Below are 18,205 nucleotides of genomic sequence, written 5' to 3'. Positions count from 1 at the left end.
GGCAAGTTGCCTCTCTTTCACAATAACTTGGTTGTCGTGGCAGATTACTACATAGAATTAATTTTCATTTTGTCTTCTCCTTTGACTTTCTATGCAGGCAGCTTCGAATCGCTCTTTTCGAACGGTGAAACTAGCACAGCACTGCTAGACGCTGCTGGCTGGTACCAGGCCATTACGCCGCGTTTCCCCTCGAGGGGCTGCTGCCGTCGAAAGAAAACTCTAGAGCACGGTGCCCATAGGCCTGTAACTCAGGGGTGAACTTCTATCTCCGGATTTGTACAGCGGAATCACCTTCCCAACCTTCCAATCGGATGGAACACAACCTTCTTCAAGTGACTGTTGAAAAAATGTGAAAGTACAGCGGCTGATGAAAGTGGAGTTGCTTTAAGAATTTTGCTATTGATTCCATCAACGCCTGCAGACGATGACAGCTTTAACGAGTCAATCGCCTTCATAATCCCAACGACGTCAAACACTAGGGGATCCATTAACAAATAAATAAATAAATAAATCAGACCCCCTGAGGGAACATTTCTAAGCGGCAATTTGTGCCGTGGTATTTCTTTTTAGCCTGCGTTGTACGCAGCGACGTGGCTTTTGAAGCGTAAACGTTGATAAATCGTACGTAACCACGGTGGAACTTTTTTGGAAGTGGAACCACTTCCAAGTGGTTCCACTTCTGTAACCCACCTACAGTCAGTCATAGACGTATATTTAACACCATAACATTTGCATTTCTGATTTTTGCACTTGTAGCTGGTTTTCAAGCAATATAAATCAGTACTGGAGTACAAAGACTGAATGAGACACAAAATGAGTTGCCAATGTGATGTGGGCAAGTTTTCGCTTGACCCATCCTACGGTTGGCAATACGATTGCCTATCAAACGGTAAATTAAGGATGGAAGATGTGCTCACTAAACCTGTGACTCATCTAATCAGTCAACAATACAATCAAACGGTGGTCGGGGCAGCATCCCTTGCGGAGCTGTGTCCGGGAAGATTCTTCCGGGCAAGCTTACGCTTGTCCCATCCTACAGTTGGGAATACGAAGATTTTTTTTCCCTAAAATGAGTTTCCCTAAAATGCATCGCAAGCTGTCACTGATAAATGCAGTTATTTGCACCAAAGTGGTCCAGTATTCAAAGTTCTACAGCAAAGGCGGTAATAGACACACAGAACACTGACCTCAAGAATATCAAAGCTCGTGAAGTTCCAATATTCACAGCTACAACCTTAAATAAGGTTGTAGCTGTGAATATCGGAACTTCAGTGAACAGCGGTAGTTCACACAAAAGCGAACGGGCAGAACTACCATGGCACGGATGTCGCGCACCTTCATGGTATACCTTGTTCGATATTCGGACGGGTCGCGGTGGCGGTATCAGTCAGCAGCGTCGTATCACGTCGTAAGGGCATTGTATCACACACGGTAAGTATTTCTACGAGTGAGGAAGTGTGAGAGAGGTCACATGCTTACAGACTACCAATGGTAGTGACCGGAGCTCTGATGTCAGAGCCGGACGGGTACATGTATTCAAGGGCTTAATCTCGCCAAGAATGATACGTAGAAAAACATTTTTCCCTCAATACTCTAGTGCGCAATACAGTTTGTGCATGAAGCCATGAACCACGTCCATCACAATGCCACAACCCTTTAACATGATATGTCACCACAAATCTTTCAAGTAAACTTAACAAGTGAAATTATTCGTGAAACGCTTCTAATAGAGTACGTGGTGGTAACCTATAAAAGTGCATGATTTACTTCGTGCACATGCATATTTGTTGCATAGACATGTATTATTAAGTCACTTATAGCGTAGTAAAGTTTGAAGTGAAGTATGTTTAGAGCACGGTTTAGAGTAAACGAGCTCTGTAAAACACACACACACACACACATAAATGGGATGATGATGTGGTGGGTCATTCTCCGCCGTTATGGTGGTACACTGCCCCATTGGTGCCCCATTGCGCTTGTGAAAGGGATGAGAAAGTGATGATGACGGAAAAGTGTCCTATTAGAGTTCGTCCATTAGCCCAGTGCTGGATAGAAACTCAGCAACAGCTCGTAGGCCTTGCATCAGATGTGAGGGCTCCGACCATGGCCCGAGAATTTTGGCTAAGTCTAACTGGCGTTGATCGACGCGTTGGAGAGCAGTTTCCATGAGGGCGCGCTTGCGCTCGTACTGTCCGCAGACCATGAGGACGTGATGGAAGTCACCGCGCACACCACATGTGGAACAGAGACTGGACGCGCCGACACCGATGAGGTGTTTGAAAGCCGGTGTAAAAGCTCATAAAGTCTCATGCGGTGGAAGACTGTGGTAAAGGAACACGGCATTCGGCGGGGGAGAGTAATAAGACAATGTGACCCCACATAAGACAATGTGGGGTCAACGGAGTAAAGCAGAGAGTGGGTGGTGATGTCACGTTGCCATTGAGGCTGCATCATGGGGCCAGTGAGGCTTGAGGCGAGGTAACGGATCCCCCCCGAGACGAGATGATGGGGACACGCCTGGTGTACTGGTGAGCGCCTGCGGCTGTTCGATCTGCGTCCTCGATTCTGCTGACGCCCACATGACCCGGGATCCACTGGAAGACGATAGAGTGGCCCTGTGCGCTTGCTTTCTTGTATACTTGCAGAAAGCTCCGTAAAAAAAATTACCTGCGCTCAGTAATTGTTGGGCACTGCATACCAACACAGTGTACGCTTTTATTCGTCGCCTCCGGCGGATCAGCTTATGACTTAGCTTGCCCACGGAAACAAGAATGTTCCTTGCAACAAAGTTCAACCGTTACAAAGTTTAATAAACCTGGTACACCAAATAATGGAGCTTTCACATCTGGTTAACTGCCCTTGTGATATCTGTCTTCCTTCTGGCAATCATTTTGTTGTTGAGGCCAGCCCACAGTACCTTAGGCTTTCTGTGGAGGCAACAGGGCAGCAAGAGAAAATTATTTCAGAACTGAATGTTTACTAACTTCGGTCTTCTTCTTTACTAACTTCCTACTTAACTACTATTACTAACTTCGGTAAAAACATGCGCCGGAAGCTTCCATAGACGCAATGGCCAAAGGAAAATGTCCGGCGCCCAAACCACGTGATCTCCAGGAGCCACTCACAGCGGTCAAGATCAGCAGCGCGGGAGAAAAAAAAAACTAGGGTCAAGTGTGATTGCGCAGGCCGACCTCCTTTCCCAACAGCCTTTCCCAACCACCTTTCCCTTCACTCCTCCAGTTTTTCGTCTCTCCCTTCTTATCCCCCACCCCAGCCCCAGTTTTTCTTTTTTTGGGGGGTGGGGGTGGGGGGAGGGGGGCTTGCTCTAGGGTAGCGTACGTGTTGTCCCAAAGCAGAGAAACAAAAAGCGATGGCGGTTGATAAAGCAAGTTCATTTGCCCTCGCGAACTGTTTCGAAAAAGTTACTGTACATATCTTTTCACGTCCTGTAACAGGCTTCACTGGAGCTTTAGGTGCATCGACACCGAAGAGCAGTCCAAAAGCCAATCGCAGTTCGCACACCCAGTATGTACAGGTGTACAGTTTCCGAAAACAGCTGGGGAAGGTGTGTCGTTGTTGCCGACGGCTGTGGGGGCACTAACAAATAAAATAAAATAAAAGCAATTTATTGATGATGCGTAACTCTGAACGAAAATCACTGTTATGAATGAATGTTATGAATCGGTGTTGATTTCGTATTTGAACCCCAAAGCACACGTGTCACAAACATTTTCCCCCTCCACCTCTAGCGCGCGCCGCTTGTCTGTCAAGGTCACTCTAGTTTTCGCGCGCTTTTGCATCGATAGTTATCCGCAGGCTGTTTCTTCGTTTAATCTCGTTACATACATATTCATTTCTTCAAAACACAGAACCACAGAACAAGCATCCGAATAAAGGATGATTTTCGCGTTGCGAATATGTGCATATGGATCAATATGTAAGCCCATTCATACCCATCCGCGTCTCTTTTTCTTGTCTTTTCCTTCTATTGTTCACACCCACAAATGTCTACAAGGTACATTCCCGCAATAAGTACCAACATTCCCCCCCCTCCAAGACAGGTTCCTCAAACAATGCGTATTTTAAGCAATTATTCTACCTGTGACGGAAGGTAGATTACTCTTGCTAAACAACTGCATTAACTGAACGGAGTTCGTTCACCGAGCGACAATTTTGAGACAGCAGAATCTTTTGCATTTTCAATGACAGCGACCTTTGAACTTAGCATGCGACTCGGCAATACCCGAGGTAAGCTAACATCATCATGTAAGTGAAATAAGTATTAGAGTTTACAACTATTTTTCTTTTACGGGACACATGATCACCTGCGTACGACGATTCCTAATGCTGTTGTTGTTGCTTTTTATGTTTATTTATTTTTTTCATTTATTTATTTTTTTTCATTTATTTATTTTTTAAATGCTTCATTCCGAGAATCCGAGAATCCTGGCGAAACTGGTGTCGGATAACAGAGTTTTTCATCCATCAGCTGGATACCGACAGGATCCGGTCCGTGGGACAGGCTTTTGTCTTATTATTGGGCCGTTTCCTTTATTTTTTTTTACGTAACAGTAGGTACGCTATTGTAACTTTTCCACACTTATTGTCACAGGAAGCAGCAGCATTTTTTTCTGTGAAGACATTTTCCTGGCCAAGACACCTCAGTGAAGCCTAACCACCCGATTCTCTCCCGCTTTCTCGGTTTTTACATCGATTTTGCAAAGCCGCTGGAGCATGGATTAATAAGAAGGGGTATGCTATACCATTAAGGTATTTTCAGTACGAGCAGTATAATTTTGGAAGGTAAAGAATTTGGCGTAGCAAAACCGAAACTGTCCGCCTCTGTGAGACATATATGCCGCTTTTCGAGTCATTTTGATAAATAACATCACTTTTCAATGACTTCAGATCTATTTAATGACTCTTACGTCTACCAGAGCATACGGAGTGCTCATTTCGACATTAAAGATTACCGATGAACTAGGTTAGTTACGTTTGACAGCAAAAATCGTCCACTTCAATCAGAATACTACATTATTCGTCTATAACATCACAGCACTACATCATTTTTCGAAAATGCTGCCTGTGTGTTCGTAACACCAAAGTCAATGACGTCAAGTTGTCCTATTTATTAAATATAATTTTTCAAAGGTAACTACCTTATTCAGTTCTAAAACAATTCAGAACATGTTTTCTAGACAACTATGGGGTATGCACAGGAGATGACACACACACACACACATGTTATCCCTCCAGACTTTTCTCGGTGTTTGTGAAGGCGCGTGGTCGCTGGTCTTCCATTTTTGAGCGTCATATCTGCGGCCCAAGATACAGTTTGCTACAAACAATGAACGATCGGCCACAGAAACAAGAAAAAAAAGTTCATCATGACGCTGGATTTATATTTTCTCCTAGTACTTTTCTAAAAATGCGAACGGAGAAGTTAAAAGTTCGGTACAGCGGCGCGCCGACCCACTGAGCCGACGGCGGCGAGCACAAATTGACCGGCGGCGGCGGCGCTGCGCGCACCTCTACTGCAGCAACGTACAATGGTTCAAAAAGACACGGATTGGTCGGATTGCCCTCCTTTTGCGGCTGTCGCTATCGATGCCGATGCCGCCAGACAGCGATACTCCCACTTTCAGCAAGGTTGTCCAGTCTCCGTACACTTCCAGTTTCTTTGAGATTTCTAAGTGGTTTCAGTGTTCCTCAATTCAGACCCCAAGTAGTCCCTTCTAACCCACTCTAACTCTCAAAGAGGTCCGACTTCAGTAGATTATGACTTCCAAGTGGTTCCAGTGTAACCCGAAACGGTTCTACCTAAACCCACTTGGACGTCTAAATGGACAAACACTGACCACAAAATGGTTCTATGTCAAGCCACTTTGCTTTCAAATCGGTTCCACTTTGACCCACTTTGCTGATCAAGTGGTTCCACTATATCCCACTTGAGATTCCGCTTTGTTTTTCCACATGAAAAGACATGTCCCGTAGCGTTATATCATTTCTCATACATATATTATTTTCCAATAAAAACATATTTCATTTTCCATTATTCCATTTCCGTGTAGCACATTCTTTTCCAATAAAAATAAAACAGTGTCGGCATTTCGTTGCTGGCCATGAAACTCACCATTGTTGTTGTCTGTTGCTGATGGCACCCCTGGCGCCAGAATGCAAAACGTCGTATTTTAACCCCAAATGAGCTAGGGGCGCTTTTCGGACTGGCACGTCGCGTGGTAAAGTAGCGAGAGATGATTGCAAGAATAATGCGGAAAGAGTGAAAGCTTATTGTACCGATTACGAGTACAAAGCGCCGTCAAGTGCCGGCCTCGAACGCCTGCGCAACCTTGACAGACATTATCTACCCCGAAGCATAACACAGCACCGTGGTGAGCATGCGCATATACTTACGCGGAAAAGGTCCATTTCCTCCTATATTTGACCCCACACGGTAACTGCAGTAAAGGTACTCACGCAGACGCGAGTTCATTCAAACTTTTCGAGCTCACAAAACACAAATATCCAGTCGCAGTCACAATATCACATTGAGTCTAGTTTACCGATGTGTTTGCACCTGTCACACTGTTTACACACGCCTCAGAAACTCCTAGTATACTGTCCGCCGCTATCTTCACGCATCAGGACGTGAAGCCACGAAAAGCTCTAGCTGTAATCCTTACAAGTAATGCGCCAAAACGTTGTTTAAATTGTTATCAGTTATTTATTTTTTTATTTATTTAGGCAATACTATCGGCCAATAGGGCCACAATAGGAGTGGTTACACAGGCATCAAGAACTGAAGACATTTGCACAAAAGACCAGGTCTACAGAAGATGCAACTCTAAGCTGACATAAAAGAATGAATATTGGAAGAACCAATGACACTCAAAGGCAATTGGTTACACTCACGAATAGTGCGAGGGAAAAACGAAAACTTGAAACAATCTGCGTAAAATCTGAATTCAGTGAAAAGTCTGTCATGGGTAGATCGCAAAGCACAACTTGAATAAGGTATCAAATACTTCGATTTATCTATCTGAAATAAGCTTTTATCAATATAATATAAAAATTTTAATCGATCCATGTCAAATATTTTACCCACGGTAGAAAAACCTGCCAAGGAGCGTAGAGAAGAAACAGACACAGTTGAGCTATACTCATTATAGATAAAACGAAGAGCCTTATCTTGCAGCATTCCAACTTCAACATGGCAGATTTTGTATACGGATGCCACACAGGGCTTGCATATACCCGATAACAGGTAGGCTAGGTTAATATAGGATGCAGGATAGGTTATAGGTAGAGTGATACGGTTAAAACCAGTACATGACCCAAATTAACACAAGTATTTCGTTATCATAAAATATATTTTGCTTAAAACTACAGAGCATTGAAACCACCGGCGTCTCTATAGAACTTGTAGGCTCTGCTGAAGGGTAAAACAGCATAATCACCCAGCAACACGCGCGGATTTAGGAAGGGGGGGGGGGATCCGGATGTCCTGACCCCCCTCTCAATTTCAGTCGGTACATAGAGTTTCAAATGACCTTGGTGGTGTAATAGTATGCTGTCCGAGGCAGGACCCCCCTCAGAAAAATCCTGGATCCGCCTCTGCCCAGCAATAGGGCTGGGTGAAGCGGTAGATGATTTCGATAAAACTCAGCTTATAGAAAACTCATATTCTTCATAGGAAGGGAGTTGCCTCAGGACAGAAGCCGCCGATATTTCGAACAGAGACTGTTCTTCTTCTGGGTTAGGTGTGACGTGTTTAAAGGTTCATGCGAATTGTGGGTCAACAGCCCCCAGGGGAGAAAGGGTCCGTACGACCTTCTACGGCCGGAGTGAATGGCCGCTTTGTTAGAGTGTGGAGGGGATTATGTGAATGTAGTGATCTAGGCTCCAAACCGGTTACCGAAAAATGGGAGGCTCACGGACACGTGGACGAAACGGGACAACAGGCAAGAATTTGCAAGCATAGCGAAAGATAAGGAGGACAGTGGTTACGTGGGGAAAATTCCAGAACGAGCAAAGTTTTTTTTTTTTTTTAATATTAGTAATACAAAGTTGTGGCATGCAATAAAGAAAGCAGAAAGCAGTGGCCATGCAGAACATAAGAGATGATAATGGAGATAGAAGGGAAAAGCATATTTTATTTGTGAAGTGTTTCTAGGGTGCCTTGTGATTTGTTGACACCGGACGGGTGAAGAGCGTTGAACTTGTATATGAGAAGACTCCCTATGACGTCTGTCGCGTGTGGATCTAAACCCGGTTTCTAGAATATATAGTTTAATGTTGTCAAAATTGTGACCAGGAACAAAGTGTTCGGCGACTGCTTTGGGGAGTTTGTTGAACGTTCCGGTTGTGTGTCCGGTAAGGCGGTTGTTCATTTGTTGGCCGGTTTCACCGATGTATTGCATAGAACATTCACCGCATTCAATGCAGTATATGACATTGGAGCTTGTGCATGTGAATGCGTGGTTAACGGGGTGGGTGTAATTGCTCGCAGTGCTTTTCATGGAGTTAGCGTGTTGAACGTGCTTGCATGTTTTGCAGCGCGGGAGGTTGCAAGGTCGTGTTCCCGTGTACGGGGTGCTCGTTTTGCTGATTTTGGCATTGACCAAGAAGTCTGCTAGGTTTTTTGCGCGTCGGTATGGTCACCTGTATGGGATGGGTGAATATATTGCTAAGTGGGTCACTGCTTTGGAGGAGAGGATCGTGCTTCTGTAGAATGGCTTTGATGTTTGGAAGTGCGTTGGAATATCTTGTGATGAAGCTTGTTTGGCACGCGTCAGGATTTTTTCGGTTTTCCAGAACCTCGTTTCGATCGAGTGTGAGTGCCTTGCGACGAAATTCGGTTAGGAAGGGGTCTGGGTGGTCCCTTTGGGCAAGTGTACTGCAGAGTTCGCCAAGCTTCTCAGTGTAATCTGTGTCGTTTGAACAAACTCTGCGTAGTCTTACACCATTAGGAATTCCATCCTTACAGTGACGCGGGTGGTGACTCTTGAAGTGAAGGTATTGTTGTTTGTCAGTTGGCTTTTTGTACAGGGTTGTGGTGAGGTTGCCGTTGTCTAGTGATATTGTGGTGTCGAGGAAGTTAATTAAGTGGGTTGACTGTTGTGCTGTGAACTTTATGTTGCTATGCACGGTGTTCAGTAGAACAACGAACTTTTGAAATTTATGTTCCCCGTGTTCCCATATAATCAGTATATCATCGATGTATCGAAGGTACACAGTGGGTTTTAATGAGAGGGCGCTGAGAACTTTGTTTTCTAAGAACCCCATGAAGATATTTGCGTATGTGGGTGCAACGGGTGTGCCCACACTTGTACCGTGTACTTGTAGGTAGTGTTCGCCATTGAACTCGAAGTAGTTCAGTTTAAGGACCAAGTCCATTAGAGCGAGTATGGTTTCCGTGTCTTTTCTGGTGTTTGTTGTAGAAAGGGTATTGCAGAGGGCTGTGATTCCGTCGTTGTGTGGGATGTTAGTATACAGTGATGTCACATCCAGCGTGGCTAGTATTGTGTCCCTACCAAATGTACGCGTGTTGTTTATATCTCTCATTATTCGGAGGAGGTGGAGGGTGTCTTGTACATGCGATGGCAGTGTTGTCGGAATATGGTTTAAATAGTGGTCCAGGAATTTCGAGAATATTTCTGTTGGTGTGTTGTTATTAGATACAATTGGCCTGGCGGGGATGTCAGCATTATAGAGCTCGTTGGCGTGTACCTTGTGGATTTTGGGCAGTAAGTAGAAACGACCTGCGCCTGTGTTTGATGGGGTGAGATATCTGAGGTCATCACGTGTGATGAGCTTTCGTTCGTGGAGGTCCTGTATGGTATGGGCAGGGGGATGAACGTGTAGTATATTTCTATTGTCGGGGAAAACTCACGTGACCTCTAGCGAGGGGCCAATCGTTGGACGACGGTTGAGTAACTTTTCTGCTTTGCTTTTTTCTGTCTCCCTTGGTTACCTGTGACGCTGGCGGTGCTTTACCCTTTCCCTCTCTCATCTGTTCTCTACCCTCTCCCCCCCTTTGGCGGTTCTGGGTGGTTGTGGATTCTCGTTCGCGTCGAGTGAAATAAATAACAAAATGCGGCAGGCGTTGGCTGTTTCTGTTACACAAACTGTTTTATTTTTCGAGATAGATATTTCCAAATCACAAAGTGCAATCTGCTGCAGCTGTGCAAAACACGAACATGATATGAACATTGTTTCTGAAGTTCTAATTTATTTATTTATTTATTTATTTACACTACCCTACTGCTCCACCTAAGTGGCATTGTGTAGGGGAGAGGAGACAACTTAACAACACAATCACAAAAAAATTCAATTACTCTAACACGTACATGCATAACTTTTCACCAAAAGTGGCACTTGGGGAAGAAACAAGATCTCGTGGAAGTCTATTCCATTCCTCAACTGTTTTAGGAAAAAAAGAATTTCTAAAAATGGACATATGAAAACGATAGGGTTCAACCTTATACTCATGGTCTACACGTTCTGAAATGTAACTCGGTGGGAAAAGATAATGCCCTCGAGGCCTAATGATATGCCGAAGCAACTTTGCATTCACTGATAGCCGATGTCTCACTTGGAAGATTTCACAGTAGAACAACAGTATATTGGCCGCACAGGCAAACACAGTCAGAGATCCGGCATGACAGAGAACATGTCCATATCCCTTTGCTGCTTGTGTAGGCGCCTGGTTGACCCGCCACTAAGGAACTTGTGCAGCTGCTATGCCGAAAGATGATCCTCCAACCACTTTGAGTGGCTTATCCGTTCTACTTTATCCATGCAGATGCTATTCTGAAGCTGATATGGGTTGAGTGCTTATACCTGAACAAGAAAGATAGAGATCAGAAACGTGAAAACCAAAAATTCTACCTGTCAAACTGCTGCGTATATGCCACAGGTGTGGCGCTATGCTATGCTAAGCGGCAGAATGAAATAGGAACTGACTTACCTGTCATCGGTAGCGGAAAAACACAGTATTCGTCCTTCTTGAATCGTTGTCGCACCAAGCAATGCGAAGCAGACCTGCCTTCCACTTATCTATCACTGAATTCACTTGCAGAAGTATCCATGAGGCACCGAGCTTTTCAGTGTCGGTATCGACAACATGTTAGGACACTAAAAAGCATCCAAAGCGGTACCGGCATAGATGCTTTGCTTGCGTCCCTGCTGCAGCCAACACATTTCGAAACTTTGCTGCGAATTGCACCGCGGCACCGCCGACACGACACGGTGTCGCCGGCTTGAGCGCTTCAAGGAAAGTTCATAATTTGAAACCAACCAATGAGCGCTCGCATACCGGGGGAGCGGCCTCAGGAGCCAATGGGCTCGTGACGGTTGAGAACTCGCGCTTCGACGTGAAAATTCTGGCGTTTCATGACGTTTGATGACGTAAAAAGCTCGCAGCGCCTCACTTTAGTCCGCAAGTGAACTCGCGAGTTTCATCCCCTTGGTATGGGTTATTAGCGCCGTGTACTCCTTTGTTGGGTCATGGTGCAGTTTGAGGTAGTGTTGCGTATACGCATGTACAAGACGTATCGCATGTACAAGACACCCCCCCCCCTCCTCAGAACAATCAAAAATATAAACAACACTCGATCGTACATTTGGTAGGGAGACAATACTAGCCACGCTGGATGTGACATCACTGTATACTAACATCCCACACAACGACGGAATCACAGCCCTCTGCAATACCCTTTCTACAACAAACATCAGAAAAGACACGGAAACCATACTCGCTCTAATGGACTTGGTCCTTAAACTGAACTACTTCGAGTTCAATGGCGGATACTACCTACAAGTACACGGTACAAGTGTGGGCACACCTGTTGCACCCACATACGCAAATATCTTCATGGGGTTCTTAGAAAACAAAGTTCTCACAGCGCCCTCTCATTAAAACCCACTGTGTACTTTCGATACATCGATGATATACTGATAATATGGGAACACGGGGAACATAAATTTCAAAAGTTCGTTGTTCTACTGAACACCGCGCATGGCAACATAAAGTTCACATCACAACACTCAACCCACTTAATTAACTTCCTCGACACCACATTATCACTAGACAACGGCAACCTCACCACAACCCTGTACAAAAAGCCAACTGACAAACAACAATACCTTCACTTCAAGAGTCACCACCCGCGTCACTGTAAGGTTGGAATTGTTACTGGGCAGAGTGTAAGACTACGCAGAGTTTGTTCAAACTACACTGATTACGCTGAGAAGCTTGACGAACTCGCAGTACACTTGCAGTACACTTGCCCAAAGGGACTATCCAGACCCGCTCCTAACCGAATTCCGTCGCAAGGCACTCTCACTCGATCGAAAGGAGGTTCTGGGAAACCGAAAAAATCCTGACGCGTGCCAAATAAGCTTCACCACAAGATATTCCAACTCACTTCCAAACATCAAAGACATTCTACAGAAGCAGGAGCCCCTCCTCCAAAGCAGTGACCGACTTAGCAATATATTCACCCATCCCTGCATTATGCTGCATTATACAGGTCAGTTACAGTTCTTGCTTGCGCAGTGACAATAGGTTCTTGATAGTTGTGCCGTGCCCACGTACTTGCTTGAGTATTGCCTATGACTGTTTTCATTCATGCCAATTGCTTATGTGCGGCGACGTTGAATTGAACCCAGGTCCTTCCGTAGAGGAGATGTTTCAAACTTTAGTAGAGGGGCAGCAGGCTATCAGAGATGACATTGCAGGCCTGAAGTCGCGCTTAGACATCACCGAAAAGACTATTTCTAGTTTTGGTGGCCGACTAGCCGACTTGGAGACAAATTTGAGACAGGTTCAGCTTAAATCTTTGTCGCTAGACAAGTTGTCTTCCACTGTAACCAGAATTGATGACGCGGTCAAATTACAGCAGGACAAACTGGTTGATTTGGAGAATCGAAGCAGGAGGTCGAATTTGATAGTTTTTGGTATTGAAGGTAGCGAAAACGAAACAGAAGAAGACTTACGTACAAAAGTTGTTAAAGAAGTCTTCGACGATAAGCTTGGTGTGACATGTACTTCTGTTGCACGCATTCACAGACTTGGGAAACCCTCTCTATCTAGACCAGTAATAATTTTTTTTCAAGATTATAGGGAAAAAGAAGCTATTTTAAGGAATGCCAATAAATTGAAAGGATCACGTATCTATGTTCAAAACGATTATTGCACTGACACGCTACGTAAACGCAAGCTCTTGTGGAACACTGCCAAGGCTGATAAAGATAATGGTAAGAGGGTCTCCCTGGTGCGTGATAGACTGCGTATTGATAATGATATGTACATGTGGGACGATGCGGCAGGTTGTAGGCGACTGATCACTAGAGGTGATTCGTCGCTTATGCAGTGCTAGCGATTAAAGACTCACCAGCTCCGGTTATTATCACTGAACGCAAGAAGCATTGTTAATAAAATAAATGAACTTGAGTATCTTTTGTTGTCGTATGACCCACATATTTGTGTTATCACGGAAACGTGGCTGCATGAGGGTGTCGGTGACGACGAAATTGTACCCCCGGGTTATCGGATGTATAGACGTGATAGGAGGTCCCGTGGTGGAGGAGTAGCCGTTATAACAAAACATATAGTTGATTCTGTTATTGTGGATCAGATTACCTCCCATGAAAGTTTGTTCCTGAAAGTATCTGTCTGGGGAGTTTCGTTTTACCTTGGTGCCATTTATCGTGCTCCTGATGTGAACGATGCTTTTATGTGTAGATTGTACGATTACATGTTGCCGTTGTCCGGTAAAAATATAATAATTACGGGAGATTTTAATTTACCTTCTATTGACTGGAGTAATTTAAGTTATGGAATATCCTCGTCTAGCGATGTCCTCTTGGATATGATGCTGTCCCTAAACCTGACACAGTTAGTTAATTGTAATACTCGTGGGAACTCCATTCTGGATCTTTTGTTGGTGAGCGAAAAATTCACTTCTGGACCCGTGGCTGTGGAGCGTGGTATTTCTGACCATCAGTTGATAGTTTATACCCCTATTCTTAGAGAACGTGTGGATTTATGTTCCCAAGGAGTAACTGTGGTGAAGGACTTTGCGAAAGCGAATGATGTTGCTATAATAGACTTTCTAAACGAGCGACTTGATTTAGTACACACCAGTGTAGAGGCCTCTTGGAGGCACTTTTGTGACGCTGTAAAGTGTTGTATTGATGATTTTGTGCCGGCTAGAAAGGTGCACAAGAATAAACCGTACCCTTGGATGAGTCGAGAAATTATCCACATTAAGCGAAAAATTAAAAAATTAAGAAAACAGCGTAAAACGTCATTGCCGGAGTTCGGTATGCTCAAATATAGTTTAAATACAAAGATAAAAAAAGCGAGAGAGAACTTCTTTGGTCATAGACTGCAGGAGTTTGTAAAGAAAGACCCGCAAAAGTTTTGGCGTTATTTGAATCGAACGAAACAAGATGTTCAAAAAATAAAAGTTGATAACGAGATGGTTACTGACCCACGTTCCATTGCTGAAAATTTTAACGATTATTTTCATAGTGTTTTCGCCGATCGTGAGGGTTACTTCCAAATATCGGTAGCAGATCCTCGAATGGAATTCTCAGTGTCTAGGGAAGGTGTATTGAACATGCTGCTTAATATCAATACAAAAAAATCCACGGGACCTGATGGTATCCCGAATGAATTTTTAAAAAGGTATTCTGTGCAAATTGTTGATTTTCTGACGGAACTTTTTAATACGTCAATTAAGACGGGTGAGATCCCAGAGGATTGGCGTGTAGGTCGTGTTGTCCCAATTTATAAGAAAGGGGACGCATTGTTAGTCAGCAATTATCGCCCGGTGTCCATTACTAATACTTGTTGTAAAATGTTAGAGCATGCAATATCAAGCCATGTGCGAAATATTTTAAATGATAAGGGGTTCATTACTGTTCACCAACACGGTTTCAGGGGATCTCTGTCTACTGTAACCCAATTGGTGTCTGTTGCACATGACTTATTTAATGTTCTGGACAGTACCGGACAAACTGATGTTTTATTTTTTGACCTTTGTAAAGCCTTTGACAAAGTCCCTCATATAAAATTATTGCGTAAGCTGGAAAGTATAGGGCTCCCATACTGTATTGTTCGCTGGATTGCCGCCTACTTGAATGACCGACGGCAGTTTGTGGAAGTCAAAAACGGTCGTTCAGATGTTTGTGATGTGACATCTGGTGTCCCGCAGGGTAGTGTACTGGGGCCCATATTATTTTTAATTTACATAAACGATCTAGTTAGTATAATTCCGGAAGGTGTTTCTGTAAAATTATTTGCAGATGATTGCATAATATACAAAGAAATTAAGACCACGGCCGATCATATTTTATTACAGAACACTATTGAAGCAATTTCTCTCTGGTGCCGAGATTGGGGAATGGTAATTAATAACAACAAGACGGTTGTCTTACGGGTAACAAGGAAGAGGTCACCCAGTATATTTTCATATTTTTTAAATAACTGTACAGTATCATGCGTTGAAAAATATAAATATTTGGGGGTTACATTTACTAGTGATCTTAGTTGGACATCTCACATAGCAGATATTTGTTCTTCAGCGTTAAGGAAATTATGGACTATGAGAAGGAAGCTTAAAAACGCACCAGCGAGTACCAAAATTTTAGTTTACAATACTTGTGTCAGGTCTAAGTTAGAGTACGCGGCAATTGTTTGGGACCCCGGAACCAAGAAAGATATTAACCGTCTCGAGCAAGTTCAAAGGAAGGCAGTGAGGTATATTTTTGGCAAATATCGAAGAACTGACTCACCAACTCTCTTAATGAAACAGAATAACATCCCCTCCCTACAAGCACGAAGAAAAATAGCACGATTAACGTTCCTACATAATTGTTTGTCTGGAAAATTCAAATTGAAATTACCAGACTGTATAAAACCGCTGACGGCAAGGCGGACCCGACATAGACAGAGCGATCGTTTACTGTCCCCAATATTTGCTAAAACGAATTGTTTTAAACGGAGTTTCTTCCCCAGAACAGTTGAGGACTGGAATTCTCTCCCACCCGATGCTTTCCAGTCTCCAAACTTTGTCAAAGAGCTGGAAAGAATTATTTCTTGATGTTATGTGTTGTTACGGTTTTGTTTCCGTGTTCTCTATAGTAGTTGTGCGCTCTTGTAGATCACACATATTTGTTGAAAGAGCCCCTCCTGCTAGGGCTTCTATGCTCGCAGTATGTTAAAAAAATAAAATCCCATACAGGTGACCCCCCCCCCCCCCATACCGACGCGCAAAAAACCTAGCAGACTCCTTGGTCAATGCCAAAATCAGCAAAACGAGCACCCCATACACGGGAACACGACCCTGCAACCTCCCGCGCTGCAAAACATGCAAGCACGTTCAACACGCTAACTCCATCAAAAGCACTGCGAGCAATTACACCCACCCCGTTAACCACGCATTCACACGCATAAGCTCCAATGTCACATATACTGCATTGAATGCGGTGACTGCTCTATAGAATACATCGGTGAAACCGGCCAACAAATGAACAACCGCCTTGCCGGACACACAACCGGCACGTCCAACAAACTCCCCAAAGCAGTCGCCGAACACTTTAACGTTCCTGGTCACAATTTTGACAACATTAAACTATATATTCTAGAAACCGGGTTTAGATCCACACGTGACAGACGTCATAGGGAGTCTTCTCATATACAAGTTCAACGCTCTTCACCCGTCCGGTATCAACAAATCACAAGGCACCCTAGAAACACTTCAGAAATAAAATATGCTTTTCCCTTATACCTCCATTATCATCTGTTATGTTCTGCATGGCCACTGCTTTCTGCTTTCTTTATTGCATGCCACAACTTTGTATTACTAATATTTAAAAAAAACCTTTGCGCGTTCTGGAATTTTCCCCACGTAACCACTGTCCTCCTTATCTTTCGCTATGCTTGCAAATTCTTGCCTTTTGTCCCGTTTCGTCCACGTGTCCGTGAACCTCCCATTTTTCTGTAACCGGTCTGGAGCCTAGATCACTACATTCACATAATCCCCTCCACACTCTAACAAAGCGGCCATTCAAGCCCGTACGGACCCTTTCTTCCCTCGGGGCTGTTGACCCACAATTCGCGTGAACCTTTAAACACGTCACACCTAACCCTTTAAATACCATGCCAATGATGAGGACGGTGCCCAGAAGAAGAACTGTCTCTGTTCGAAATATCGGCGGCTTCTGTCCTGAGGCAACTCCCTTCCTACATCTCTACCGGTTCGCTGGATTTCTACCCATCATATTCTTCATGTAGTTTCTTATTTACTTCAACGATCAATTGGTTTCTCTGTGCTTCCCCCATTCATGCTTCTCACTTTCTTCTTTCTTTAAGAACCCGTGCGCTCGAGTCGTGGTGGGATACCTATCAATCCCTCTGATCCTACATGTTTACAAATAATTTCAGGCTTAAGAATGCCTTTGTCATCAATGGGCGAAATCCGAAACCTGCTCCGTTACACCGTGTGGAACCTCCTGACCTTCTCTCGCCACTTGCGACCGTTCTCAGTGACCAACATAACACACGTATACCGACTGCACATGCTGCCGAACGGCAGTGAATACAGCATCAACACGATGGCAGGTTACGTTGATGGGCTGTACAGGCTGGAATTCGACAACGACCACATCGAGCTCAACAATGCGAACACCACCTACACCTACAAGGTAAGGCGTTTAGGCACCAGTAGGAATCGAATGTCCGGATAATTTTTTGCGTTATGGCTGTTATTTTGCATCTAGGGTCCCTACACCGTCTTCAAAAGCGGGTTGTGACACCTCGCCCTATGTTACGCGGAGTAAATGTAAAAGGCGGTAACACATACACCGGTGTGAAACGTCATTCAAAATTCCACATCGAAAGGGCGTGATACACGATTAAACAATCGGCACCGCGAATACCGAAGCTGGTCGGGCTCTGTCATCACTGAAGGCATCCCTGCCAGTAAGGTGGCAGCGGGCGAAGTCACGTGCTTTCGAGAGTCACTGGGAATGGCCGAGGCTCCCACGACGTCAGAGCCTGACGAGGAACTTTGCTCGAGGGTTTCTACCTTGCCGGCTACTACGCTTCGACAATGATTTTTTTTTCTTGGTTACTCTGGCGAATGCTTTAGTCGTTGCTTCGTTACTAAGTATTCATTACCTTGTTACGCCTACA

General features: G+C 44.3%; 1 protein-coding gene across 1 annotated transcript in view; it reads left to right on the top strand.

Annotated features, from left to right (window-relative positions):
• Positions 1–18,205, top strand: part of LOC135397774 (uncharacterized) — an 81,170-nt gene that overhangs the window by 17,355 nt on the left and 45,610 nt on the right. The window contains exon 2 of the mRNA XM_064629352.1: positions 17,456–17,715. Coding sequence (XP_064485422.1) covers positions 17,456–17,715 — 260 coding nt within the window. The remainder of the gene's footprint in view (positions 1–17,455; positions 17,716–18,205) is intronic.

This window comes from Ornithodoros turicata, chromosome 6 (assembly GCF_037126465.1).
Source record: "Ornithodoros turicata isolate Travis chromosome 6, ASM3712646v1, whole genome shotgun sequence".
Taxonomy (NCBI): Eukaryota; Metazoa; Arthropoda; class Arachnida; order Ixodida; family Argasidae; genus Ornithodoros; species Ornithodoros turicata.
The sequence above is the reverse complement of the archived record's forward strand: the minus strand, read 5'-3'. Positions and strand labels throughout refer to the sequence as shown.